This window comes from Bufo bufo, chromosome 5, assembly GCF_905171765.1.
Source record: "Bufo bufo chromosome 5, aBufBuf1.1, whole genome shotgun sequence".
Lineage (NCBI taxonomy): Eukaryota > Metazoa > Chordata > Amphibia > Anura > Bufonidae > Bufo > Bufo bufo.
Genome location: NC_053393.1, coordinates 106,866,484 through 106,893,993, shown reverse-complemented (window position 1 = coordinate 106,893,993; position 27,510 = coordinate 106,866,484). Strand labels below are relative to the sequence as shown.

Sequence of the window (27,510 nt, the reverse complement as noted above, 5' to 3'; positions counted from 1 at the left end):
ACCCTGATAATGATTGATGCTCGAAATCAGAGTTACTTCTTTCCTTTCACATTTTCTCCTATTTTGATCATTACATTATCACTCATATATGCATTTCTCATTGATTTATTAGCTAACTATCTGTCCTAGCTGTTTAGAAAAGGCCCCTTAAATTGTATGTACTGCATGAAGTATCTAGATAAGCTATATACATCATGTGATATTAGATATCCCTTCCTGACCACCTCATAGTTGTCATTTCATCTGAACATTCCCACTTCTTTATGGGGTTATTGACAGCACTTACTTCATTATCTACCTAAAAGGATGACGACAGCCAGCCAGAGGTGCATCCCAACACAAGGACCACCCCGGAGTAATCCCCGGTGAAATCACGCTTTTAGGGCATTGACTCTTCTTGTAGGAGTGGTGCTCAAACTGCTAGGGTGCATCTGTGGGACCCTCTTTCAGAGATGATGTCCTCCACCCAATTCTCAAAAAGCTGAGGGGTCTTCAGGAGAGGTGGGCAGTCGAGCTGGGCTATCAGACGGTCAACTCTGTAGCTGTGATGTCATCCTTCCTACAAAATGGACATATCCACGCCCTCAACTAGGAATATAACATATTAATCATTTATAGGCAATAATTGAATGTTATATCAATAGAGGAGAAGCAGGAAAGTGGAAAGAAACCAGACATGAACCAAAACCCTGATAATGATTGATACAAGAAATCACAGTTAATTCTTTCCTGCCACATTTTCTCCTCTTTTGATCATTACATTATCACTCATATATGCATTTCTCATTTATTTATTAGCTAACTATCTGTCCTAGCTGTCTAGAAAAGGCCTCTTAAATTGAATGTACTGCATAAAGTATCTAGATAAGCTGTATACATTGGGGAATGTTAGATATCCCCTTCCTGACCACCTCATAGTTGCTATTTCATCTGAACATTCCCGCTTCTTTATGGGGTTATTGACAGCACTCACTTCATTTTCTACCTAAAAGGATGACGACAGCCAGCCAGAGGTACATCCCAACACAAGGACCACCCTGGAGTAATCCCCGGTGAAATCACGCTTTTAGGGCATTGACTCTTCTTGTAAGAGTGGTGCTCAAACTGCTAGGGTGCATCTGTGGGACCCTCTTTCAGAGATGATGTCCTCCACCCAACTCTCAAAAAGCTGAGGGGTCTTCAGGAGAGGTGGGCAGTCGAGCTGGGCTATCAGACGGTCAACTCTGTAGCTGTGATGTCATCCTTCCTACAAAATGGACATGTCCACACCCTTAACTAGAATTATAACATATTAATCTTTTCCAGGTAATCATTGAATGTTATATCAATAAAGATATGCAGGAAAGTGGAAAGAAACCAGACATGAGCCAAAACCCTGATAATGATTGATGCTAGAAATCAGAGTTACTTCTTTCCTTTCACATTTTCTCCTATTTTGATCATTACATTATCACTCATATATGCATTTCTCATTGATTTATTAGCTAACTCTCTGTCCTAGCTGTTTAGAAAAGGCCCCTTAAATTGCATGTACTGCATGAAGTATCTAGATAAGCTGTATACATCATGTGATATTAGATATCCCTTCCTGACCACCTCATAGTTGTCATTTCATCTGAACATTTCCACTTCTTTATGGGGTTATTGACAGCACTTACTTCATTATCTACCTAAAAGGATGACGACAGCCAGCCAGAGGTGCATCCCAACACAAGGACCACCCCGGAGTAATCCCCGGTGAAATCACGCTTTTAGGGCATTGACTCTTCTTGTAGGAGTGGTGCTCAAACTGCTAGGGTGCATCTGTGGGACCCTCTTTCAGAGATGATGTCCTCCACCCAACTCTCAAAAAGCTGAGGGGTCTTCAGGAGAGGTGGGCAGTCGAGCTGGGCTATCAGACGGTCAACTCTGTAGCTGTGATGTCATCCTTCCTACAAAATGGACATATCCACACCCTCAACTAGGAATATAACATATTAATCATTTACAGGCAATAATTGAATGTTATATCAATAGAGGAGAAGCAGGAAAGTGGAAAGAAACCAGACATGAACCAAAACCCTGATAATGATTGATACAAGAAATCAGAGTTAATTCTTTCCTGCCACATTTTCTCCTCTTTTGATCATTACATTATCACTCATATATGCATTTCTCATTGATTTATTAGCTAACTATCTGTCCTAGCTGTCTAGAAAAGGCCTCTTAAATTGAATGTACTGCATAAAGTATCTAGATAAGCTGTATACATTGGGGAATGTTAGATATCCCCTTCCTGACCACCTCATAGTTGCTATTTCATCTGAACATTCCCGCTTCCTTATGGGGTTATTGACAGCACTCACTTCATTATCTACCTAAAAGGATGACGACAGCCAGCCAGAGGTACATCCCAACACAAGGACCACCCTGGAGTAATCCCCGGTGAAATCACGCTTTTAGGGCATTGACTCTTCTTGTAAGAGTGGTGCTCAAACTGCTAGGGTGCATCTGTGGGACCCTCTTTCAGAGATGATGTCCTCCACCCAACTCTCAAAAAGCTGAGGGGTCTTCAGGAGAGGTGGGCAGTCGAGCTGGGCTATCAGACGGTCAACTCTGTAGCTGTGATGTCATCCTTCCTACAAAATGGACATATCCACGCCCTCAACTAGGAATATAACATATTAATCATTTACAGGCAATAATTGAATGTTATATCAATAGAGGAGAAGCAGGAAAGTGGAAAGAAACCAGACATGAACCAAAACTCTGATAATGATTGATACAAGAAATCAGAGTTAATTCTTTCCTGCCACATTTTTTCCTCTTTTGATTATTACATTATCACTCATATATGCATTTCTCATTTGTTAGCTAACTATCTTTCCTACCTGTCCATAAATGGCCACTTAGACTTCCCGTACTGCATGAAGTATCCAGATAAGCTGCATAGATCATGGGATGTTAGACATCCATTCCTGGTTGTCTGATAGTAGCCATTTAATCTAAACATTCACACATCTTTATGGGGTTATTGACAGCACACACCTACATCATTATCTTATAGAATGATGATAGTCAGCCAGAGGTGTATCCCAACACAAGTACCATCCTGGAGTAATTCCCTAGTGAAATCACTCAGGGCATTGACTCTTGTAGGAGTGGTGCTCAAACTGCTAGGATGCATCTGTGGGACCCTCTTTCAGAGATGATGTCCTCCACTCGACTGAGGGGGTCTTCAGGAGAGGTTGGCAGTCGAGCTAGGCTATCAGATGGTCAACTCTGTAGCTGTGATGTCATCCTTCCTACAAAATGGACATGTGCACACCTGCAAGGAAGAATACAAGATATAAATCATTTCCAGGCAATTTTGGAGGCAATAGAGGAGAAATATAAAATTTGATGTAAACTAGAAATAAACAAAAACCCTGATAACGATTGATGCAAGAAATTATTTCAACTTCTAGAACAATGGTCTACCACCTCTGGCTCAGCAAGTGCTGCTGTAGAAATACAACTCCCATCATCCCATAATAGCCAGCAACTGTCAGAACATGTTTGGAGTTGTTTTCCACTCACCAAACATCTCAGGGGAAATTTATCAAGAGCAGGGGGGATGCATTTAATTTATCATGAAGTTCATACCTGGTTACAAATTAAGTGCATCCTCTGACAGTCTATGCGCCCTGAATGAATTCTTGACCAGCTTACAGCTGCCATAGATTTCGGTCATCATGTACAGCAGAAAACTGGCATACATCAAGTAAATCTTCTGGGGCTGATGTCTAAGCGCACCCCTTTCAAAAAATGGAAAGGCTGGCAGTAAAACGCCATTTACAAACATTTTAAACAGAATTTGCAACTTTTGTTTATCAGTTTTCTGGTGTACAGGAATGATACATCTCTCCTTGTGCTATGAACTACCAAAAGCAGTGGACTTAATAATTAGGCTACTTTCACACTCGCGTTTGGTGCGGACCCGTCATGGATCTGCACAGATGGATCCGTTCCGATAATACAACCGTCTGCATCCGTTCTGAATGGATCTGTTTGTATTATCTTTAACATAGCCAAGACGGATCCGTCTTGAACACCATTGAAATTCAATGGAGGACGGATCAGTTTTCTATTGTGCCAGATTGTGTCATAAAAAACGGATCCGTCCCCATTGACTTACATTGTGGCTCAGTCTCGTCAGACGGACACCAAAGCGGAATGGAGATGGAATGAAGGCAAACTGAGGCATACTGATGAATTCTGATCTGATCCTTTTCCATTCAGAATGCATTAGTGCAAAACTGATCAGTTTTGGACCGCTTGTGAGAGCCCTGAACGGATCTCACAAACGGAAAGCCAAAACGCCAGTTTCAAAGTAGCCTTAATCATCGCCTCTCCTTACCTTGGTGTTATCATGGTTGCTGTTGTTTGTGTGACCAGGGACAGTGACCAGTGAAATAGGGGGAACATTGACCAGTAAGATAGAGCAGCATCCAGGAAGATAGGGCAGATAGTAAGCAGTAAGATAGGACAGAGACCAGTAAGATAGGATGAATAATAACCAGTAAGATAGGGTAATGACCAGTAAGACAGGACAGTGGAAATGTCAGACTATTAAGATCACGGATACATACGATAATGGGCGATACAGTAATTAATAATGGGTAAATTGGGAGAGTCACTGTAAAGGGGGATTATTAATCACAAATATTTATGCAAATATTGATAATTAATATTCATAAATGGGAGGAGCCATCTAGTGATAACTCCGCCCATTTATGCCTTTATATAATAACAATACCTTCGCTATGCTCCACACTGATCGCTATGCTAGCTGCATGCGCCTTACTAACTTGCTTCCGCTAACAAGTACACGCTACACAAAAGGGTACAAATATAACAATATTTATTACACCACGCAATACACTAACAATACACTACGCACGCAATACTAACAATACACTATGCACGCAGTACACTACAATACAGCACTAAATATACAATCCTAAACTACACTACACGTTCCCAATTCCACCCAGGAACTAACTACACAGTTCACACATACAAGTATATTAACAATCCACCCCACCTGACTATTCACTGTCCCTACGGGGTATTACGAAGGGTTAAAAGGATTGTTTGCAGAGCAGAAGCATGCTCTACAGGACCAGGGTAACCACCAGGGGTTAATCAGGGCCACCAGGGTAAAGGGGTTAATGCAGGCCGGACAGGGGAACAGGGCACGGACATCAGGGGTACAAAGTGTCCGGGGGGGGACCAGGGGCATGCCTGGCAGGGAAAGGGTTAATCAGGGGAGAGCAGGCACACAGGGAACCAGGGGATGAGCAGGATAACCAGGGGTAAGGGTACCAGGGGTTATGGGGAGGAGTGGGGGTTCGTTGGTGGGATAATGGCGTGGGGGTACGTTGGTGGGATAGTGGGGGGGTTATAAGGGGGTGATACTTAAGGTTTTGTTGGTCTGCTCGTTCGTCCAGGGGGGGGGGGGTCCGGTCGGGCGCTCTGCTCTGAGCGCAGGATGAAAGGCTGCAGGGTTCGGGTCCGGTGGAGCGCAGGATGCGCTGCCCTTTCAGGTGGTGGGGGGGGGTCCCGATCCTGAGCGCCGATGCACTCTCCAGGTGGGGGCCCCGATCCTAACTTCCTTGGGCCGGAGGGGGGGGGGAAGGCACGTTGTCCTGAGCGCCGATGCGCTCTCCAGCTGGGGGGCCCCGATCCTAACTTCCTTGGGCCGGAGGAAGGGGGACCGCTTTGTCCTAAGCGCCGATGCGCTTCTCAAGGTGGGGGCCCTCTCCTCTCCTAATTTCCAGAGTGCCGGGGCCGCCGGATATTTATCCCCCCGGCGGCCTGCACTCCCGCGCCACCAGGGGGCGTGCGCGCACTACAGTGCAGGACACGTGGGCCGGCGCGGTGAGATGACGTCACCGCGCCTGTCCGCGCGCCGCAGGGCCGCGTGCACTTGCTGACAGGCGGGAGATCCTTTGATCTCCCGCCTGTAGCTCCCAGCATTCTGGACATCGCAAGGGTAATTGCGATGCCAGAATGCACATAATAGAGTGAGCGGAGGTATCTCCTCTCTCTCTATTATGCTTAATTATCTCCAGCAGGACTGCAGATAATTAGAACAAAAGGATTCAAATTCTATTGAATTTGAATCCTTTTGAGTTCACCAGAATGACCGGACCTTGTCCAGTCATCCTGGCGCCTTCACCCAGATTACATCAATGTAAATGCTTGGGGCACATTTACATTGATGCATCTGTGTCCATGTAAGGGGGGGGGGGGGATTTATATGATATGGGGATATGACAAGGGGGCATAATATGAATATACATGTGTATTGATGCTTGGGGCACATCCATACACATGTATACATTAATCATACATTCTAAGGGGGATTATATAAGGGGCCACATTCATATATATATAAGGGGGCACAGATAATCAGGGGCACATCACAAGCCCCTACATTATCAGGGGGCACAAGCCCCTACATTATCAGGGGGCACAAGCCCCTACATTATCAGGGGGCACAAGCCCCTACATTATCAGTGGGACGGCTCCCAGGGGACACATATTTCCCACAGGGGCCAACATGAGCCCCTGGGGATCACCATGGGCAGACGTGCGCAGATGCTGGGCACATCTGCGCACATCGTCCCATGATGCTATGTCTAATGTATGCACATATATACCATACATGCCCGCACGTGTTTGCAGGCATGCATGGATATATATGCATACGTCTCAACCGTTCCTCAACAATCCCCCTGTTGTCGGAATATAATACGACAATATAATGGGGGAACGGGTTGAGATATATTTGCCCCCCTTCAACCCCATCTTTGGTGGAATTTCAGGAAGAACTGTAGTGCACACTGATCTTTAGGTACTTAGACATCCCCAATCCAGCTTCCTCCGACCTGCCCTTCACCGTAACCTACTCCTCCGTCCACAGGATACACCGTCTTCTTCTTTAGGATACCACACACCCACAGTCTCTCGGTTATTCTGCCGATCTTCAGGTATCTTTGCCCCCCCCCCCCCAATTCTGGAGTGGGTTCACCCTTACAGTCTTTAACTGGCCTTTCTATAACAGTCTCTTGGTGTCGGCCACCCCCACTTTGGAGTGGCCACACCCCCACAGTCTCTCGGTAATTCTGCCGATCTTCAGGTATCTTCGTCCCCCCCAATTCTGGAGCGGGTTCACCCTTACAGTCTTTAACTGGCCTTTCTATAACAGTCTCTTGGTGTCGGCCACCCCCACTTTGGAGTGGCCACACCCCCACAGTCTCTCGGTAGTTCTGCCGATCTTCAGGTATGGCCCGCCTCCAAGGCATCTGGAGCGGGTTCACCCTCACAACCTCAGTCCCAACTTTCTTCTATCCAATGTCTGTTTGCATCTTGATGGGTGCGGTTCTCCCGTGGACAGATTAATAGGTCTTTACAAGGCAGGTCAAACTCTTAAGCGGTGATGTCATAGTACCTAAATTCTACTGCGGAGAACACCTCCGCCACACTACACCTCCAGCCCTTCCCTTAAGAACCTCACCGTTCCAGGGTTCAAGGTGGCAAATGAATGATGCCTGTCCCTATCGTGACCTAACCTTATCCCCATTCACACAAAATACATGTCACATCCCTCCCAACACCACCAAATTCCATTAAATGTGTGTACCCATAGAGACTCATGCAACCTGGCATATCTCTACACCTCCAAAGACACAGGTAGGTCGCAGACCCCTGTGTCAATGGGAAACGACTATAGGATGCAAATGTGTACAGCCGAATATAGGCTGTCACACATTTGTACCTAGAGTGTCTATGGGTACACCATCGAACAACAAACACAATCAATCAATAAATGTACAATACAATGTGCTATGGGGTTTCAGGGTAGTACAAGTTATACGTCCCGAACCCTCATAGGAAACAAAGTGTGTCCATACGATATTTGGCTACAGGAACAATGTTTGAGTTATGTCCTGAGCCTCCTCCTCCGGATAGTTCTGTAAAGTTCTGTCTGGTTCTGGTGTATTTGGTCAATAAGTCCCTTGACCCTCCGATTACGATGACCAGAACCAGAAGAAGTTTCACTGGGTGAAACACGTGATGATAAGTTCTTCCACCCGAACGTCTCCCAAGTCTTCCTCCAGAGCCTTAAATAATGTTCCCGCTGGATTGTGGCACAGTCTTATCTAGAACACCTCTAGGCAGAGGTCGCTTAGTTGCCAAAATCCAGTGGGATCCTCTGGAGCTTCACAACAGTGTCAGGGGGAATAGCTGGCCTCTTCTGTGGCATCTCCTAGGTTTTTTCTTCCGCTCCATATAAAAATCACACCTATGGCAGAAGAAAACACCAGGTGCTCCCAGGGGAATTTCTCCCCTAACAGTGCAATTAAATGTGAAAATTCCCAGCACCAATACCTTTGACCCATGGGTAGAGAAAGGGATTGGGCTGCCCTTTATCTCACAGGACCCCTCGTTATCCCAACACTGGTGTCTGAACACCCTACCTTCAGAGGAGCGTGTCCTCTGTTGCACATCCCTCTGCACCAACAGATAAGGATGGCCACCCTACTAGGTTAGGATAACTGGAGTTCTGTGGACAAAGCACCATCTTGTTATTGATGGCACCACATCCCTGTCCACTCGTGTGCACCCAGGCTGATTTCCCCCTGTGATCCTGCCTTGTGGAGGCCCGCAGAACCAATGGCATAGTCATGCCCTGGCTTCCCAGGACCCCACAACACAAGAACACAGTCCACACTCTGCTGCCAAACACTCTGCGTCCAATCCCTATCAGAGCTGTGCTGCCTGCTCGGACTAGAATCAAGTGCGCAGCACAACATTACACCAATGTTGTCTGTTCGCCCCAGTCCCCAGCGCAACACAGCCCTTACCGAAAACCTTGAGCAAAACAGTGCCATCCGTATCGATCTGAGACCCTGGTTGCCCAGAATAATATCACATCATCCTTTGTGTGCTGCATGGAGAAGGTCCTTATGCCTTCTCCCGACCAGCAGGATTTCCCATGTGATATTATCTGCTCGCGAACCAATACGTTCTCGATCCACAGTATAACACTGTTCCACTCCAAGGGGACACAGAATGAAACAAAGACAGCAGACGGGACTTACAACACTACATAAATTAGCATGGTAGAACACATCCGTAGACAAGGACTACCACCATCAACATCAAGAAAAACTTACAAACAGATAACAAAAACACACAACATGGACATACACAGGGAACACACGGTGTAACAAATAGTACAGGGGTGTCAAATGTTGCCTAGCCTAGCTTGGCCACTCTGACCCCTCAGCAGCTGGTTATGCTGCCGAGAGGTAAACCCTTTATGGCCAAGCTGACTAGACCCCACTGCACAATTTGTTACCTGGCTGATACTGTTGGACACATTGCAATTACTTGCACAAGGGCAATTCCTTGCAATGTGTCCTTTGTTCCCACACCTGAAACACGTGACTTGGTTTCCTGTCCTGTGTGTTTTGCAGTGTCTCGCTATGTGACCTAGGCCACCACATGCAAAACATCTGATGTTTGCTCTGCATGGCCCAGGTCCATCTACACTGCAGCCGTGCTCCCTTCTCCTGAATTGTACCATCCTCAGGGACGCACTCTTCACAGTTCTTTTTCCCAAAGTCAGGGAAAAATCTCTGTTAGTCTGGACCGGCTTGACCTGATGATCAGACCGGTCACAGACTACTCTCCCCCCCTTGTGGCCCTGCACAGGGCAACGTTTTGGGAGATTCCGACCCTGGCTTTACGGAAAAAGAAAGGGCCGGCACCAACTTGGTGATCACCTGTTGCATGCCAGACATTAGCTGGGACCTTACAGCAACCTCAGCCTTCAATTTGGCTACCGTCACGTCAGTAGAGGCAGTCCGCTCCTTGAAGGCCTTGACCTCAGTATAAGACTGAGTCAACTTAGCCTCAATTTCCTCCTTCTGCCTCTGCAGCTCTACTAACTGTGACTCTATCCTAGCCACCTGCTCATCTCGGTCAACAGTAGACTGCACATTCTCTGCCAGCTGTGCCCGCAATGCCGAAACCTGGTCAGAATTATTGGCACAGCACTGGCAGTGAATGGCCGGAGGAATTGTCTCCGTTGACTGAGACACCAGCGCAACTTCCTTTGGCTTACAGATGCTAGCCTCAAACGTATGAACGAGTTTGGCTAGCATCCGAAGCCGTTTGGTGGCCTTGTTCAACACCGTCCGTTTGTTAACACAAAGCTTGTCATAACTACAAGCCTGTGCTAACAAATCGGACCACAGCATTTCTGCTGACTTGTATGTAGTGGGGAGGATGGGGTTAAATGTGCTGTGTCTGCTCAAGTGTTGCAGTGTGGGGAAGTCAATACTCACCGTTTGATGAGAGTCCATTTTCTCCTTGGGGCCGTACCTCGCAGCTGCTTGGAAGAAGTCAATTTTCCCGGATCGCCTCTTCCCGACCAGCCTGACTTGTATGCCGCTCCCACGAAGATGGATCTCCTTCAGTGACGTGTCTTCTCCCTTGCAATCACTTGAGCGATGCAGTGACATTTTTCTGTGCCTCCATCTTCTTGTTGGTGCTGTACTTTTCCGTCCCTTGCAGCTGCTTGAAAGAAGTCCTTTTCTTCCGGATAGCTTCTTCCCGACCAGCTGGACTTCTATGTACCGCCAACGAAGATGGATCTCTTTCCGTGCCTTCTTCTCTTACCCCAGCGACGGTGACCGTGTAAAGCAAATACAAAAATATTAATAACAGAACAATTATAGATTCTCTGCTAAAGATTTTGATCTGCGCCCGGTGTTGTGAGGAAGAGTCGCGCTACCTGTCCGAATTATCAGGTCCTAGACGCTCAGACCACTGACCGCGTCTCTCTTGCCTGATAATTGACAGTGTAACGGACCTCTAGCCTCAAAACCAAACACAGATTTCAAAATCTAAGCAGTGGGCCTGGCTCGCCAATGTAAAGGGGGAATATTAATCACCAATATTTATGCAAATATCGATAATTAATATTCATAAATGGGAGGAGCCATCTAGTGATAACTCCGCCCATTTATGCCTTTATATAATAACAATACCTTCGCTATGCTCCACACTGATCGCTATGCTAGCTGCATGCGCCTTACTAACTTGCTACCGCTAACAAGTACACGCTACACAAAAGGGTACAAATATAACGGTATTTATTACACCACGCAATACACTAACAATACACTACGCATGCAATACTAACAATACACTACGCACGCAGTACACTACAATACAGCACTAAATATACAATCCTAAACTACACTACACGTTCCCAATTCCACCCAGGAACTAACTACACAGTTCACACATACAAGTATATTAACAATCCACCCCACCTGACTATTCACTGTCCCTACGGGGTATGACTAAGGGTTAAAAGGATTGTTTGCAGAGCAGAAGCATGCTCTACAGGACCAGGGTAACCACCAGGGGTTAATCAGGGCCACCAGGGTAAAGGGGTTAATGCAGGCCGGACAGGGGAACAGGGCACAGACATCAGGGGTACAAAGTGTCCGGGGGGGGACAAGGGGCATGCCTGGCAGGGAAAGGGTTAATCAGGGGAGAGCAGACACACAGGGAACCAGGGGATGAGCAGGATAACCAGGGGTGAGGGTACCAGGGGTTATGGGGAGGAGTGGGGGTTCGTTGGTGGGATAATGGCGTGGGGGTACGTTGGTGGGATAGTGGGGGGGTTATAATGGGGTGATACTTAGGCTCAATTCACACCTGAGCGTTTCTGAGACGCGCGTTTTACGCGCATATTTATCGCGCGTTTTACGCGCGTTTTTTTGCGCGTTTTTTGCAATAGTAAACGCGCGTTTGACGCGCGTTTGACGCGCGTTTGACGCGCGTTTGTGTGATTGACTGCAGTGTTGTCCAATGAGCAAATATCCCTGTCTATCTGAAGTTTGGCCAATCATAGGGCATTGTAGGTGTGCAATTCCATGTGTGTTGGTAGAGTGTGTGGTTTGAAGTCATGGAATGCTTTAGACGGCGACGTGTTGCGGCACTTGTTGCAGCTATCGAACTGGAACGCTTGAGGAGAAGGCGGGACAGCGGGCGACGCTTCTGGGTCCACCCTGTCATTGCCAATAGACAGGAGAGGGGCCAGTTCTGGGCACTGTATGCGAAACTCCGTGGCCATGAGGACAAGTTTTTTGACTATACCAGGATGTACATCCCCAGGTTAGTACGTATATGTTGTTGCAATGTATTTTCAATGGTTAAGCTAAGTGTTTTGTGCTTTTTGTATTGGTAACCCTGAGCATTTTATTGTTTCCCAGCTTTGACGAGCTCCTGGTGCTGTTGTCCCCTCATTTGCAGCGTCAGGACACCTTCATGCGGGACTGCATCCCACCAGTGGAAAGACTGGTCATTACTTTGCGGTAAGTCGCCTATTATTGTGGCCATTTTACCCATTTGCAGTGTGTTGTGCCAGGATCTGAGTTTCGCCGTGTTTCTCTTGTTGTTTGGGATGTATGAGTGTTTGTGCGGGGGGTATGTGATGTGTATGTTGACAACGTGTGGCATACATATCCCATACATGCATCATGTATACACATTTGGCCATGTTTTACCCCTCACTTTCCAAAAATACTCCAAACATTTCCTTCCATTTTTTTTCGTTGGTGAATGTATTAACATCATACATTTCAAAATTAAACAAAGGAGCAACTTTTTGGTATCAACATAAACATATTACAAAGCATTTTCTACAGATGTGACCGTTTTGGTCACCCAAACCCTTGAGGCCGAGAATTTTTTTCTCTCTTCTCCTTTTCACAGGGTTTCATATTGAGGGCCGGAAAACTCTGCCTCGGGATCCCGCCGTGTCTCTCGGGCTCCGCGAGACTGATTGGCGGGTGGCATTTCAGTGGTGGTTGAGGTGCTTGGGCCCGTGCTTGAACAGGGATATGTGTATGATGTGTGTTGTGTCTGCCATGTGTCATGAGGGTGTTGTATATTACTTTGTGTGTATGTGTGTGCTGGGTATGTGTGAGGGTGTTGTTGTGCTTGTTGGGGATGTTGTGGGCCATATTGTGGCCCATATTGGGGGCAATATTGTGGCCCATATTGGTGCCCATATAGTGCTGGCTGCTGTGGGGCCTGCTGTGGGGCCTGCTGTGGGGCCTGCAGTGGGGCCTGCAGTGGGGCCTGCAGTGGGGCCTGCAGTGGGGCCTGCAGTGGGGCAGTGCTAGATGTTGCGATCTCGTAAGGCATGCAATATTTGTCTATGGTCTTCGTCAACTCATCCCTTAGTTTTGTGACCATATTTCGGGGCACATGAAGCATTTTCTCCTCTAGACTGAGGAGAAAATAGGCATCCGAAGAAAGTTTGGGCACAGGATGTGCCAGGGCATCCAGGCAGCCTATTAGCCTGTCCTGTTGCCTCTCAGTTCTCCTCCTTTTTTGTCTGGGCTGCTGACTTGCTTCTGGGACGGCTGGGCCAGGCTGCAAGGGGCTCACCAAACTCGGAGTGGGTGGGGGGCCTGGAGGACTCATTGGCCCCATAGATGGTCCGGGCTCACTGTCCATTGTTGTGCCCTCGTCCTCTTCTTCGTCAACTCGCGCCTGGCTGGGTTCCCAGCTACTATCGGTGCTGTGAAGTGGAAAATCAAGGTAAGTATGTTCCCCATATGAAATTGAATGTATGTCATGTCATACCACAGCCTCTCCTCAATGTGTATGGCCTTGACTCACCTCCGCATTTCCGTGCATGGAATCAAAAAAGACAGCTGCTGTGCATGCACGTAAGTGGAGCGTGCGCCTGGGGACGATCCGCTCCTCTGCTCCCTTTGTTTGCGCCTATGGCGGATAAAGGCGTCTTTGAGGCTTTTCCATTTCCCTTTCATTGTGGTGACTTCGCAAAAAAAAAAACACAAATTAATAATGTCTCTTTATTTTCTTACATTTGTTTCAGATATTTAGCTACCGGACAGTCATTGACCAGTCTACACTTCGCCTTTCTCATCGGGAAGTCCACAGCCAGTATGGTCGTCCGGGAAACCTGCGTGGCAATTTGGGACGTCCTTCATCCTGCTGTGATGGCCCAACCACAGAAGGAGGATTGGCTGCAAATTGCGGCTAATTTTTTAGAATACTGCAATTTCCCAAACTGTGTCGGCGCAATAGATGGCAAACACATCCGCGTTCAGAAGCCCATCAGGAGCGGGAGTCAATTTTTTAATTATAAAAAATATTTCTCGTTTGTTCTTTTTGCGGTGTGTGATGCAAACTATTGCTTCAGGTACATTGACGTGGGGTCCTACGGCAGCAGCTCAGACTCAGCTGTTTTCGGCCATTCTGCCTTTGGCCAAATGCTCAATAATAATGAGATGGACCTCCCGGGGAACACCACACTGCCTGGGACCACTTATCCGGCTATGCCCTTTGTTTTTGTGGGGGACGAGGCGTTTGCGCTGGGGGAGCATGTGATGAGGCCGTACTCCAGCCGGGGACTCTCCATTGATAGGCGGGTATTTAATTACCGGCTGACAAGGGCACGCAGGGTGGTGGAGTGCGCCTTCGGCATTTTAGCAAACAAATGGCGCTTTCTCCATTCTCCGATTAATTTAAAATTGGACACCGCCATCTCGGCCGTGAAGGCAGCGTGTGCTCTGCATAATTTTGTACGTGTACGGGATGGCTTTAATTTTGAAGATTCCCTCAGCCATTCCTTGGAGAGTCCTAATCCGAGCGGTGTGCGTGGGAGCAGACACGGTGTGGCTGTCCGGGACCACTTCACCGAATATTTTGTATCACCACATGGGGCGTTACCCTGGCAATGGGAAGCCATCTAAGTTTATGTTAATTTATATTTTTCGTCTGAAAAGAGTGTTTCAATTGGAATTTATTTTGCATTTTGGTGGTTTATTACTATGCCTAAATGACCAAATTTGAAAAGCACTTTTGTGTTTTTTTTTTTTTTCACCTATATAGTGCCCCTTGTGGATGCCCCTATAGTGGCCATCAATAGTCGTCTGTTAACACTGGTAAAAAATGTTGGCGAAAACATGTGTCCCATTTAAGTGCCCCATACTCGGCCAGTAGAATATAAGCCCATGTGGGCAAAAGAACGGATTCCATCAAGGTGCCCAATACTGCCACGTTATAAACAGAAGCACCTAAAATATGCCAGCCCACCCCTAGCCCACAATCTGTGGATTTGGAAAATGGACACAATATCAATAACAACTTAGGATTCCAATCCCTCAACCCAAAATTAGGGCTACATTTCAAAATGCCACTACATTGGCGGAGCGCAGTCTGCCACAAGACAGTGGAACCACTGCAAATTGAACATACTGGGCCATTGCATTGTACCAGAATGTGGGGGAGGGTGAACCAGGACAGTACTAAAAACTAAAGGGCTGAGGGGACACTATACAACATGTAATGTGCACATCATTCTTTGTAAACTAAGGCCACTGAGTGTCCATATACAAGAACAGGGATGGTGATGCTGCGTCGTTCTCTCACTGTTGCTAAAATCCCACTCCATGCACAGGCTCCAGCAAGTAAAATACAGCCCAGCATTTGTGGAGGTGGCGTTTGACAACAGCTGGAGGGCTGCAGGTAGAGCTGGCCAGGGCTATTACATATAGTTGGTACACCACTGCACACAAGGAGTTTACTTTTCACATTACAACACACATGGAAATACCTTTTCCCTTTTTCACTGTCTTTGTGAAAGTTGCCCAATCTGGCCAGATTCTTTTACCAATATCCTCCCAGGCCTGCTGCCTGCTGCTCCTAATTTTATAGTTGGCATCCTGTGTGTCATATAGGCAGCGTTTGCCTTGCACCAGCCTGATCAGGGTCTCAGTGTCACATCCAGACTCCTCCATGCTGGCTTCTCTCCAAAACTGTGCTTTGCACCTGGTGTTGTGCCTTTTCCAGCATGTTGCAAAATCATAAACGCGCGTTCGAACGCGCGTTTTCGGTGTAAAAAACGCGCAAAATACAAGCGTTGCGCGTTCCCATTGAAGTCTATTGGGCCAAAACGCGCGACAAGCGCCCAAAAAAACGCTACAGAACTTGTGTGAGCGTCGGGCGTTTTACAGCGCGTAGGAACGCGCTGTAAAACGCCCAGGTGAGAACCATTCCCATAGGGAAGCATTGGTTTCTCCTTGTTGTGCGTTTTACAGCGCGTAGGAACGCGCTGTAAAACGCTCAGGTGTGAATTGAGCCTTAAGGTTTTGTTGGTCTGCTCATTCGTCCAGGGGGGGTGTCTGGTCGGGCGCTCTGCTCTGAGCGCAGGATGAAAGGCTGCAGGGGTCGGGTCCGGTGGAGCGCAGGATGCGCTGCCCTTTCAGGTGGTGGGGGGGGGGTCCCGATCCTGAGCGCTGATGCACTCTCCAGGTGGGGGCCCCGATCCTAACTTCCTTGGGCCGGAGGGGGGGGGGGAAGGGCGCTCTATTTAAACATGAAATGTTCTTTGTATGAGGATAAGTCTGAGGAAGGTGCGGCAGCACCGAAACGCACGCGTCACTTATTGCCTGTACATGTGACTGAATAAATACAAAGAAAGAATTATCAACAGCGAGTGCCGGTCTTTTTCATTGATTCTACATTGGGACGCCATCCCATAGACTCATGCACCGTGACCATATACAGCAGTGCCGACCTGTGATTATTATATTGTCCTGAGCGCCGATGCGCTCTCCAGCTGGGGGGCCCCGATCCTAACTTCCTTGGGCCGGAGGAAGGGGGACCGCTTTGTCCTAAGCGCCGATGCGCTTCTCAAGGTGGGGGCCCTCTCCTCTCCTAATTTACAGAGTGCCGGGGCCGCCGGATATTTATCCCCCCGGCGCCCGCACTCCCGCGCCACCAGGGGGCGCGCGCGCGCACTACAGTGCAGGATACGTGGGCCGGCGCGGTGAGATGACGTCACCGCGCCTGCCCGCGCGCCACAGGGCCGCGTGCACTTGCTGACAGGCGGGAGATCCTTTGATCGCCCGCCGGTAGCTCCCAGCATTCTGGACATCGCAAGGGTAATTGCGATGCTAGAATGCACATAATAGAGTGAGTGGAGGTATCTCCTCTCTCTCTATTATGCTTAATTATCTCCAGCAGGACTGCAGATAATTAGAACAAAAGGATTCAAATTCTATTTGTCCGGTCATCCTGGCGCCTTCACCCAGATTACATCAATGTAAATGCTTGGGGCACATTTACATTGATGCATCTGTGTCCATGTAAGGGGGGGGGGGTGGATTTATATGGTATGGGGATATGACAAGGGGGCATAATATGAATATACATGTGTATTAATGCTTGGGGCACATCCATACACATGTATACATTAATCATACATTCTAAGGGGGATTATATAAGGGGCCACATTCATATATATATAAAGGGGCACAGATAATCAGGGGCAAGCCCCTACATTATCAGGGGGCACAAGCCCCTACATTATCAGGGGGCACAAGCCCCTACATTATCAGTGGGACGGCTCCCAGGGGACACATATTTCCCACAGGGGCCAACATGAGCCCCTGGGGATCACCATGGGCAGACGTGCGCAGATGCTGGGCACATCTGCGCACATCGTCCCATGATGCTATGTCTAATGTATGCACATATATACCATACATGCCCGCACGTGTTTGCAGGCATGCATGGATATATATGCATACGTCTCAACCGTTCCTCAACAGTCACCTACAATAAATATCATCCATAACCCCAATTGTAGTATCAAAAAAATTATTTTACTAATTCATGACCATACCCAAAAACAGGACATTGAGATAACCCATAATTCCCAACATATCTTCTTTGGTGTTCTATATCATTAATTAATTGAAGATAGGACAGTTAGCAGTAAAATAGGGCGGATAGAGACCAGTAAGGTAGGGTAATAACCAGTAAGTTAGGACAGTGACCAGTGATATATGGAAGTGAATTGTAAGATAAGGCAGTGATCTATAAATTAGGGTGGGAAGTGACCAGTACGATAAAGGGGGCAGTGAATAGATGAACCAAAGGCACTTTCCAAATGGTCTGAAAGCTGGAACCTTATTGGCTGCTATGAACAAGCTCCGCTCGTCTTATGCAGTGCTTTAGATGAACCTCTTCATACACATAAATCATCCCATACAGTTCCCTGGTACAGTAATGATCCCCCTCCTGCAATGTCAGAACTTACTATGATCTAAAGAGGGGTCGCAGACTTCACTACAGACACACGGATGCTTCTCTCTTGCAGACAGAGGGGGGTGTGATGCAGCAGAGCTGGGAGAGATCTTCCTCCTCCTGCAGCCGGTAACCAGGAATGACAGTTGGTAACAGCAATTATCATTCATGTCTCTGAGGGGAAGTGCTGATTGGTTGATCAGATTCTAATCCACCAATCAGCAGCTCTCTGTTCTCTACAGCCTGGGACTGGAGGAGCACACAACAGCCCGAGCCCTGAGTGCAGCACAACTGATGTGTGCGACTGTGAGTGGAGCAATTATTACCCCCATAGCAAAGTGTTGGTAGGGTTGATGCAAATTAAATTTCCCATTAGTGTCCATACTTTTGCTCTTTTTCCCCTGAAATACTTCAACTTTTTTGTTTATAGCAGGGTACATATGGTTAAAGGAATTATTTTTTATTTATTTCACTATGCAGTAAATAAGCATTATTATTAATCCCACTAGATGGATTTCATCCGTTCCTGTTATTTTTCACCTTCCTGACAGAGCCTAGTTTTAAAAATCAGTAACTTTGGGATGCTTTAATTATCCAAGCCATTAAGAGACTCTTTTTCTAAATTTTCTAAATTTTTATTTCTCTGCTTTTGTATTTAACTTTTTTTTGCGATATGTTTAATTTAATTCTGTATTTGAGATAAAAAGCAAAAAGAAAAGAAAAAAGAAGAATATCCAGGAGGCTCCTGACAAATGGAGAGATCTATTGCATGAGTTGGCAAATCTCCTGGGCATCACGGAAGACTTCTGGCACTTCCCGTACTACAGTCCTCCATGAACCTGTGTGTGGGATCAGATGCAGCTCTGGCACCCAAATGTACACCGAGGGGGCAGTGCCATGTCATGAAAAGGATGTGTGGCCTATTAGAATTGGGCATGGTCTGCAGAAAGGGGCAGTGCATTGTGCCTGTGTATACTATGAAGGGGACATGGCAGACTCCAAGAAATCAAGCACTGAAGGCCTCACCTAAGGAAAAGAAATCAGAATTAAAGTTGCAATGAAAACTTGCTCTGCTATATGGCTGCCCAACTGCGGTGCACAGTACATTACACACCGATCAGCCATAACATTGTAACCACATATCGTAGGTGAACTGAATAACATTATATTGTGTCAATATCAATTGTGGATTATACATATAAGGTGACAAGTGAACATTCAGTTCCTGAAGTTGATGTACTGGAAGCAGGAAAAAGCAGTCAGAGCACACTGTGCATTACAGCTTGCTGTATATGTAATTGAGACCCCAGACCTGACCTCTGAATTAATTCAGACCCAAACCAAGCCAAAAAATGTATTCTAACCTCTGACCAGAACCCTAAATTATTTCAGACCTCGTAGCAAACCCCTAAGTTAAAGGAGCTGTCATTCCTTCACTCCTTGTACACTGAAAATGTGGCCGCTGGAGTCATCAGCTGATGTTCTCTCAACATCTCCAGAAAGCAGCTGATTTTGCTGGGGGAAGCCTCGACCATCCACATCCAGCCAGGTATTTCATTTCGGATGAATGGCTGTCCCTGTAATAGAAGGGTGACCTAAGTCTGACTGAGTCAGGGATGCTCATACAAAGCAGCTCTCAGTTTTAGCTCTTAGAGGGGAGTCCCAAGCCCAGTGGCGTAGCTATAGGGGTCGCAGCGGTCGCAATTGCGACCGGGCCCCTTGTGCGCTGCAGGCGGCGCCGGCCCTAACCCCCAGGCGTTCCCATGGTGACAGGGACGCTTGCCTGGGGGTTAGAATATACAATCGGATCTGAGTTTTACGAGCTCAGTGAGATCGTAAAAACTCAAATCCGATGGTATATTCTAACCCACAGGCGTTCCCATGGTGACAGGGACACTTGCCTGGGGGTTAGAATATACAGGGCCACGCCGCTCACAGCAGTATAATTATAAACTAATCAGTAACTACTTTAACTTTAATCATTGCTCATTGCTGAGCTCTTTACTTGGATTATTTGGATATCTTACTTTGTCTTAGCTCCGGTAATAGCAGGCAGTGCGGGGGGCGGCGCTCACTCACTGATGTCACGCGCCTGCGCCGCCTAGTGGGAGGAGCAGGCGCGTGACGTCAGTGAGTGAGCGCCGCCCCCCGCACTGCCTGCTATTACCGGAGCTAAGACAAAGTAAGATATCCAAATCAGCAATGAGCAATGATTAAAGTTAAAGTAGTTACTGATTAGTTTATAAATATACTGCTGTGAGCGTCGGGGAGGGGGATCTGTGGATGGCACTGTAGAGGGATCTGTGGATGGCAGTGCCATCCACAGATCCCCCTACAGTGCCATCCACAGATCCCCCCTCCCCTAAACAGTGCCATCCACAGATCTCCCCCCTAAACAGTGCCATCCACAGATCCCCCCTAAACAGTGCCATCCACAGATCCCCCCTCCCCTAAACAGTGCCATCATGGCACTGTTTAGGGGAGGGGGGATCTGTGGATGGCACTGTTTAGGGGGGATCTGTTGATGGCACTGTTTAGGGGGGATCTGTTGATGGCACTGTTTAGGGGGGATCTGTGGATGGCACTGTTTAGGGGGGGATCTGTGGATGGCACTGTTTAGGGGGGAGATCTGTGGATGGCACTGTTTAGGGGGGATCTGTGGATGGCACTGTTTAGGGGGAGATCTGTGGATGGCACTGTTCAGGGGAGGGAGATCTGTGGATGGCACTGTTCAGGGGAGGGAGATCTGTGGATGGCACTGTTCAGGGGAGGGAGATCTGTGGATGGCACTGTTTAGGGGAGGGGGGATCTGTGGATGGCACTATTTAGGGGGGATCTGTGGATGGCACTGTTTAGGGGGGATCTGTGGATGGCACTGTTTAGGGGGAGATCTGTGGATGGCACTGTTTAGGGGGAGATCTGTGGATGGCACTGTTTAGGGGAGGGGGATCTTTGGATGGCACGGGGGGGGGGCATAATTTTTTTTGCTATGGGGCCCATGCATTTCTAGCTACGCCCCTGCCCAAGCCCTAATACAATGTCCTGATGCCAGGTTTCCTTGTTACTCCAGAAGAACGGGAATTCCAGGCCCAAATACAACGTTCTGATCAGGGCTGGCCTTAGGTATTCAGGCGCCCTGTGCGAGCTAATCTTGTGCCCCCCTTCCCCCCAGTTCACCTAAACATACACAAAGAGGAAAACAATCTTTGTAACAAACAGTTTTTTTAAATTACAGATAGTTTAAGTGCAAACAAGTACAATCATACCCAGTGTCACCCAGGGCCAGTCCACTGCCCCCCTTAATCATACCCTGTCACCTTTACCCAGTCCCCTGCCCTTCTTAATCATACCCAGTGTCACCCATAGCCAGTCCACTGCCCCCCTTAATCATACCCTGTCACCTTTACCCAGTCCCCTGCCCTTCTTAATCATACCCAGTGTCACCCAGGGCCAGTCCATTGCCCCCCTTAATCATACCCTGTCACCCTTACCCAGCCCCCTCAATTAGACCCTGCCCCCCTTAAATTAAGGGTGACAGTCTCTTTGTGACATTTTTACTACAAAATCACAGTGAGATACAGTTGTCACCATGATTTTGTAGTAAAAAGATCACAGAGAGGCAAAGAGCATTATCAATCATGTTAATGCTCCGTGTCTCTGCTGTCCGGGACGGGGCTTGGCACTCTTTCACGCAGCGGATTACCCGCACGGCATCCGCTCATGTGAAAGAGCCCTTAGGCCCCTTGCAGACTAGCGTTCCTCCCGCAGGAGTCCACATCGCAGCACCCGGCCTGACCTCCCAGCGCTGCCGGAGGTCACATAGCATTATATTGATTGATCTAACCCTTAAAGTTCTGGAATGTATTGGATAACACTGGCATAATGCTGTTAGCGTCATCTAATATATTCCAGCACTGTAAGGGTTACATAGCATCATAAATCAATATAATGCTATGTGAATCCCGTCAGTGCTGGGAGGTCAGGCTGGGTGCTGCGATGCGGACTCGCTGCAGGAGGAACGCTCGTCTGCAAGGGGCCTTAGCACAGGGGGGCCCACTGAGGCTTTATCGCCCAAGGGCCCAAATGAACCTGGAGCCGGCCCTGCAGGACTGTACATAGTTATGCCTTGTCTGCCATAGCAGAAGTCATTTGCAGCTCTGACTAATAAAGTGGGGTCATAAGTGGAGGATCCCTTGTATGATGTTAAAGGGGTATTCCGGTTATATAAAGTGATCCCTATCCACCAGATAAGGGATAACTATTAGATCGGTGGGCTCCATACCCCTTGGATTCCCCCTGAAATGAATAAAGCAGCCGCTCAGCCTACCCTGCAGAATTCCCATAGAAATGAATGGAGAGGCAGGGCACAAGCCTGACCAGCTGCTTCGCATTTTGGGGGCTCCCACGTGGTAGGACCCCCACTGATCTAATAGTTATTCCCTATCCTATGGATATCGGCTAACGTTATGTAACCAGAATACCCCTTTAATATACCCCGAGGTCGTGTTCACATGGTTGACTTTCCTCACTGATTTCAGTGCGTGTTCTGCACCCAAATTCCTGGGAAAACCGCAGCAAATTCCATGTAACACTGAAGTCTGCGGCTGTTGGGAGGCTGGTGCGGCTTATGTGACACCCCGGGCTGGCAGTCTGATTTATTGGGGACACTGCTGGATGTTTGTGGAGGAGCAGTCTGTAAAGGGTTAATTGACTTCTCCGCTATTTAGGCTGTTGACACGTCTCCCCCTATGTTTCCCAGGCAGCGGTAAACCCCGCCCAGCAGCCGCCAGTCATGTGACTTTATTGTTGCTCCAGCCGTAACCAGGCAGCGGGGTCACGGGGTGGACTCTATCACTTCCGGGTCACTTTTAATGTATCCGGGTGGCAGCGCTGAATGACAGCCGCACCACATCCGGGTCAGCGGCGCAGAGGACGAGGATGCTGTGGGCTGCCCAGTATGGGGGGCGCTGCCTGCGCGGGACGCTGTGTCTGGGGAGGGCACGGACGTGTGTCTTCTCCCTGTCCCTGCGGAGCAGAGCGCCGCCCGGGCGTCAGGTGAGGCTGACCTTGTATCTCTACGCGTCACGTGGTGTGTGCGGCAGGTAGCCTCTGGTGCTGTACTGACCGCAGTATGGAGTGTGCATCAGGACCCCTCATCATCACCTTACCCTAAGGCCTGCCTAATATGGGCGCCTACTGTCGTCTAACATCAGTGTTTCCAAACCAGTGTGCCTCCAGCTGTTGCAAAACTACAACTCCCAGCATGCCCGCACAGCCCAAGGCTGTCCGAGCATGCTGGGAGTTGTAGTTTTGCAACAGCTGGAGGCACATTGGTTGGGAAACAAACAGACTGATGTGTATGGGGTGGGAGGGTGGACAGCACTAGGACCACCTCTGTATTTTGTGGATCAGTGATTTACGGACTGCAAAATGGATGCAGTCATGTAAATGAGGCCTGGTGGTGAGGGTTCAGATCCACGGGGCCCGCGCCCCAGCATTGGAGTGTAGTTGTAATAGCAGAGAAATGAATGGGGTCACAGCGGAACTAACTCATTTGACGGGACCCCATAATGGGAACAAATCCAACACTGCTGCATTTCTGGAGATTCTGAGGCTGTGGCTGCACCGCGACCCCATTCATTTCTATCCTAGTGCCGCTACGGTGCGGCGACCGAGGGCACTGTGTACCTGCGCCCTAGAGGGCGACATGCTTCTGCCACTCACAGACGTGAGATATTGGAACACTTTCCGTAATAAATAAATTACCAAGTCTAATACTTTTGACTCATTTGTATGATCTTTATCTACTTTTAGGACTTCTGTAAAAATCTGATGTGATGGAAGCCAAACTGATTGGATAGAGTGAGTCTGTGCAGGTACACCACCCCCCCCCAACTTGTGACCACCGCTCCGTACCCTTACTGCAGACTGCTAGCAATTTATTCATAACTTCTAGTAGGAATAACAAAGGAATGGCACAACATAGAGACATAAGAAAAGATGCTCCAGAATTATTATTACATGGGCAATGTATATAGCTATTAAAACAGGCATGTCAGGCGAGGTGACAGGTCCTCTTTAATGTAGTATCAGGGGAGGGCAGAAGATGGGGGTACATGAAGGACAACAACATGTATGGGGCAGTTAGGAAAGTTGATCATCAGCCAGAGAAGCATTTGGCTTATTGCTGTCCTATGTGTGTGGTTGGCTTTAGGGCTCTTTCATACGAGCAGATCCCGTGCGGGTAATCCGCTGCGTGAAAGACAGCCAAGCCCCACTCCGGACGGCAGAGACACGGAGCAGTAACATGATTGATAATGCTCTTTGCCTCTCTGTGGTCTTGTTACTACAAAATCACAGTGACAACTTTATCTGATCGTGATTTTATAGTAAATAGATCACAGAGAGGCACGGAGCATTATCAGTCATGTTACTGCTCCGTGTCTCTGCTGTCCGGAGAGAGGGCTTGGCCCTCATTCACGCAGCAGATTACCCGCACAGGATCCGCTCGTGTGAAAGAGCCCTTACAGTAAAACCTGGGCCGGCAGAATGTCTATTATACACATTTATTTGTATTATTTTGGTTTAGTACTGTTTACTGTGTATTGTGCCGTTCACCTGAATGGCAGAGAACTGCAGTACTCTGAACGGCCACAATGAAAAGTACCACGATCTGAGGATGAACCAGTTCAAACGCTGATCACTGGGGGTGCTGGGAGTCTGACTACTGCTAATATATGATTGATGGCCTATACTAGGGATAACCCCTTTAAATTTCCACTTCCAGCATCACTTCCCTGTCTGTCACGCATGTTGTGGCTTTGACATTCTCTGACACAAACGTTTTATTTCTTTCTCTACAATAGGTTTCTGTACCTGATGTGAAGTTTGTTCGTTTCCTCAGCACGTCCTCCACTCCAGTAAAGCATGAGGAGGACAGACTGGTTTACATTGGAAACCTGGGAACGGCAGTGCTTGGTACGTTCTTGGCTGATATGTCTGCCACATCCTACTTGATGTCCTCCATGCAGGTGGAGCAGCATCGGTGTAAGACTGGGGCTACACTGTGACATCAACCTGCCACCAAGGGTCCAGGTGTTGGATCCTGGATGATGTGGTGTCACCTTGTAGCCCCAACCTTACACGGAGGTAGCGGGTGCAAGCACCAGTCAACTGGGAAAATATTGAAGAGCTGCTTCTATGTGACCTTTATATGCGGTAAATGACCAGACAGGGTATTGAAATTTCATGTTGAATTTCAAAATCCTAATCCCCTTTTGTCCTAAAAGATAAGCCCTCCTAAATGTGCCTGGCAGTATCTTATGCCCCTCTTATTGCAGATAGAATATGGGATGACATTGATGTCTGTATTTTCACAGGGAGTGTGGAGAATAGGCTCTACTCTGCCCTAGGTGCAGGCGGCCATAGGTGTTGGGGGGCAGATATGGTGTCTGTACTGCTGTAAATATCTGGTATATCGGCATTTTGCCTGCACACTGTAATGGTGTTTCAGCAGTGTCTCGTATTAGATATACAGGAAAGACATGACTGCCCAATGAGATGTATACTGATGGCCTATCCTCAGGATAGTTCATCCGTGTCTGATCAGTGGGGGTCCGACACCCTGACCTCTGCCAATCAGATGTTTTGAGAACGTACCAGCGCTCACAGTAGCACCACGACCTTCTCATAGCTTTCCCCTGGCCAGTAAAGACACGTTCATGTGTCACGTGGCCTAGGAGCAGCTCAGCCCCATTGAAGTGAATGGGGCTGAGCACGATACCAAGCACAGCCACTATACTATGTACGGCGATGTGCTTGGTGAGCTGATCGGTGGGGGTCCCGAGTGTCGGACCCCAGCTGATCAGATACTGATGACGTATCCTGAGGATAATTATACTGCCAGAATCTTTGTGTTGCATGATGGGATACAATTCAGGAGACCCTAGAAAAGCAGAGCGAGCAGACATGTTTTCTACACCTAGTCTTTGGCTTTCTCTGGATCGAAGTTCTAGGTTGCTTTTAAAGGGACTTTTGTCTTCAGTGTTAAACCTGCCAGATATATACATATACAGTTAGAATATGTGTGTTACTAATCTGTTCTTTATTATTCATACAGGGGTGAAGTTCTTCTCCTACTCTACCAGCGTGGTCAGCTTAATTATTCTGCCAATGATTTTTGCAAATTCTGGCATCGGAGTAGACAGTCTTCCATTGAAGATTGCTTTCTTCAGCATAGTTGGATTCTTCACCTTCATTACTCCAGTTACTTTGCATTTGTTGACCAAGGGCTATGTGGTTCGCCTATATCACAACAAGGAGAGAGACCTTTATACTGCAATCACTTACAATGCATTTCTTAGAGAGAAAAGGACAGCGTTTTCCCCAGAAGATGTTGAAGTACCTGGAGTGAGCAAGATGTTCACCACATTTTATGCAAAGAAGAAATCCATGCTGATAAATCCAATGTTATTTCCCAATTCCAATGATTATCAGCACCTTATGGGCTATGATAAACCCTTCACTTTTAATTTAGAAGACCTAAATCCTCCCTCTAAGGAAAAATAAACCTTGTGTTTGTAAAGGTGTCATTTTCTTAATATAATTTTTTTTTTTTTTTTTTTTAAGATGGCGTTTAACGCTTCCTTTCACACTTGAAGTTTTGAGTAAAGTTGAGCACAATTTTCCATCCACAGGATATGTGTGAAAGGATGGTACATACCTCATGGTACGTAAGAGAAGCTGCTCAGAGCGCAGTACGATTAAAGGGGTTCTCTGAGACCCTCAGAGTATAGCCACATGTAGCAGGTCCACTACAGAAAAAACATAGCATATCTGGATGAAATCTGCAGGGGCAAAATCCTCACCAAATCTTGCAGGTTTTACTATAGATTTCTATGCATAATTATGCAAGTTTCCATTGCAAAGGGAGAAATCCGCAGCATAAATTGTCATTTACAATTTGCATCTGGCGTTACGTGCGGATCTCGGTCCAGACATTTTCTGCAGTGTGTGGATAAGATCTGTGAAAATGTTATCCACTTCCCTGCTCCTTGCTCGGTGTGACCATACCGTAACACTGATGGCATATCCTTATAATACGCCAGCATTGTGTGTTCGGCGTGGGTCCGATGTAGCCCGGTTCTGCGCAGTCCAGTGGATGGGTGCACATGGTGATTGACAGACTCTCCTTTATGAATATGCATACTTAGCTGTCAGTCACTGTTTAGCACTACCCACAGGACTTTATAACAGTCTGCCCCCACATTAGATAGCATGCTCAACATGACACTGAGCAAATCTGACTGGTGTCCTCTGAGTGCAGAGAGT

The 27,510-nt window shown here is 47.6% G+C and overlaps 1 protein-coding gene across 1 annotated transcript; it reads left to right on the top strand.

Moving 5' to 3' along the window:
• The first annotated feature begins 23,053 nt into the window (after positions 1-23,053).
• On the top strand, positions 23,054-26,768 carry LOC121001411 (transmembrane protein 70, mitochondrial-like). Its single transcript, XM_040432458.1, has 3 exons — positions 23,054-23,235; positions 25,047-25,158; positions 26,300-26,768. Exons 1-3 carry the CDS (start codon positions 23,119-23,121, stop codon positions 26,746-26,748), a joined length of 678 nt encoding a protein of 225 aa, XP_040288392.1. The 5' UTR covers positions 23,054-23,118; the 3' UTR covers positions 26,749-26,768.
• Positions 26,769-27,510: the final 742 nt, after the last annotated feature.

What these genes read in the sequence shown, in the direction of transcription:
- LOC121001411 (XM_040432458.1), top strand. Translation starts at nt 23,119, where the DNA reads ATGCTGTGGGCTGCCCAGTATGGGGGGCGCTGCCTGCGCGGGACGCTG. An exon ending in GAGCGCCGCCCGGGCGTCAG is followed by an intron (nt 23,236 to 25,046) that starts GTGAGGCTGACC and finishes TCTCTACAATAG; the next exon opens with GTTTCTGTACCTGATGTGAA. An exon ending in CCTGGGAACGGCAGTGCTTG is followed by an intron (nt 25,159 to 26,299) that starts GTACGTTCTTGG and finishes TTATTCATACAG; the next exon opens with GGGTGAAGTTCTTCTCCTAC.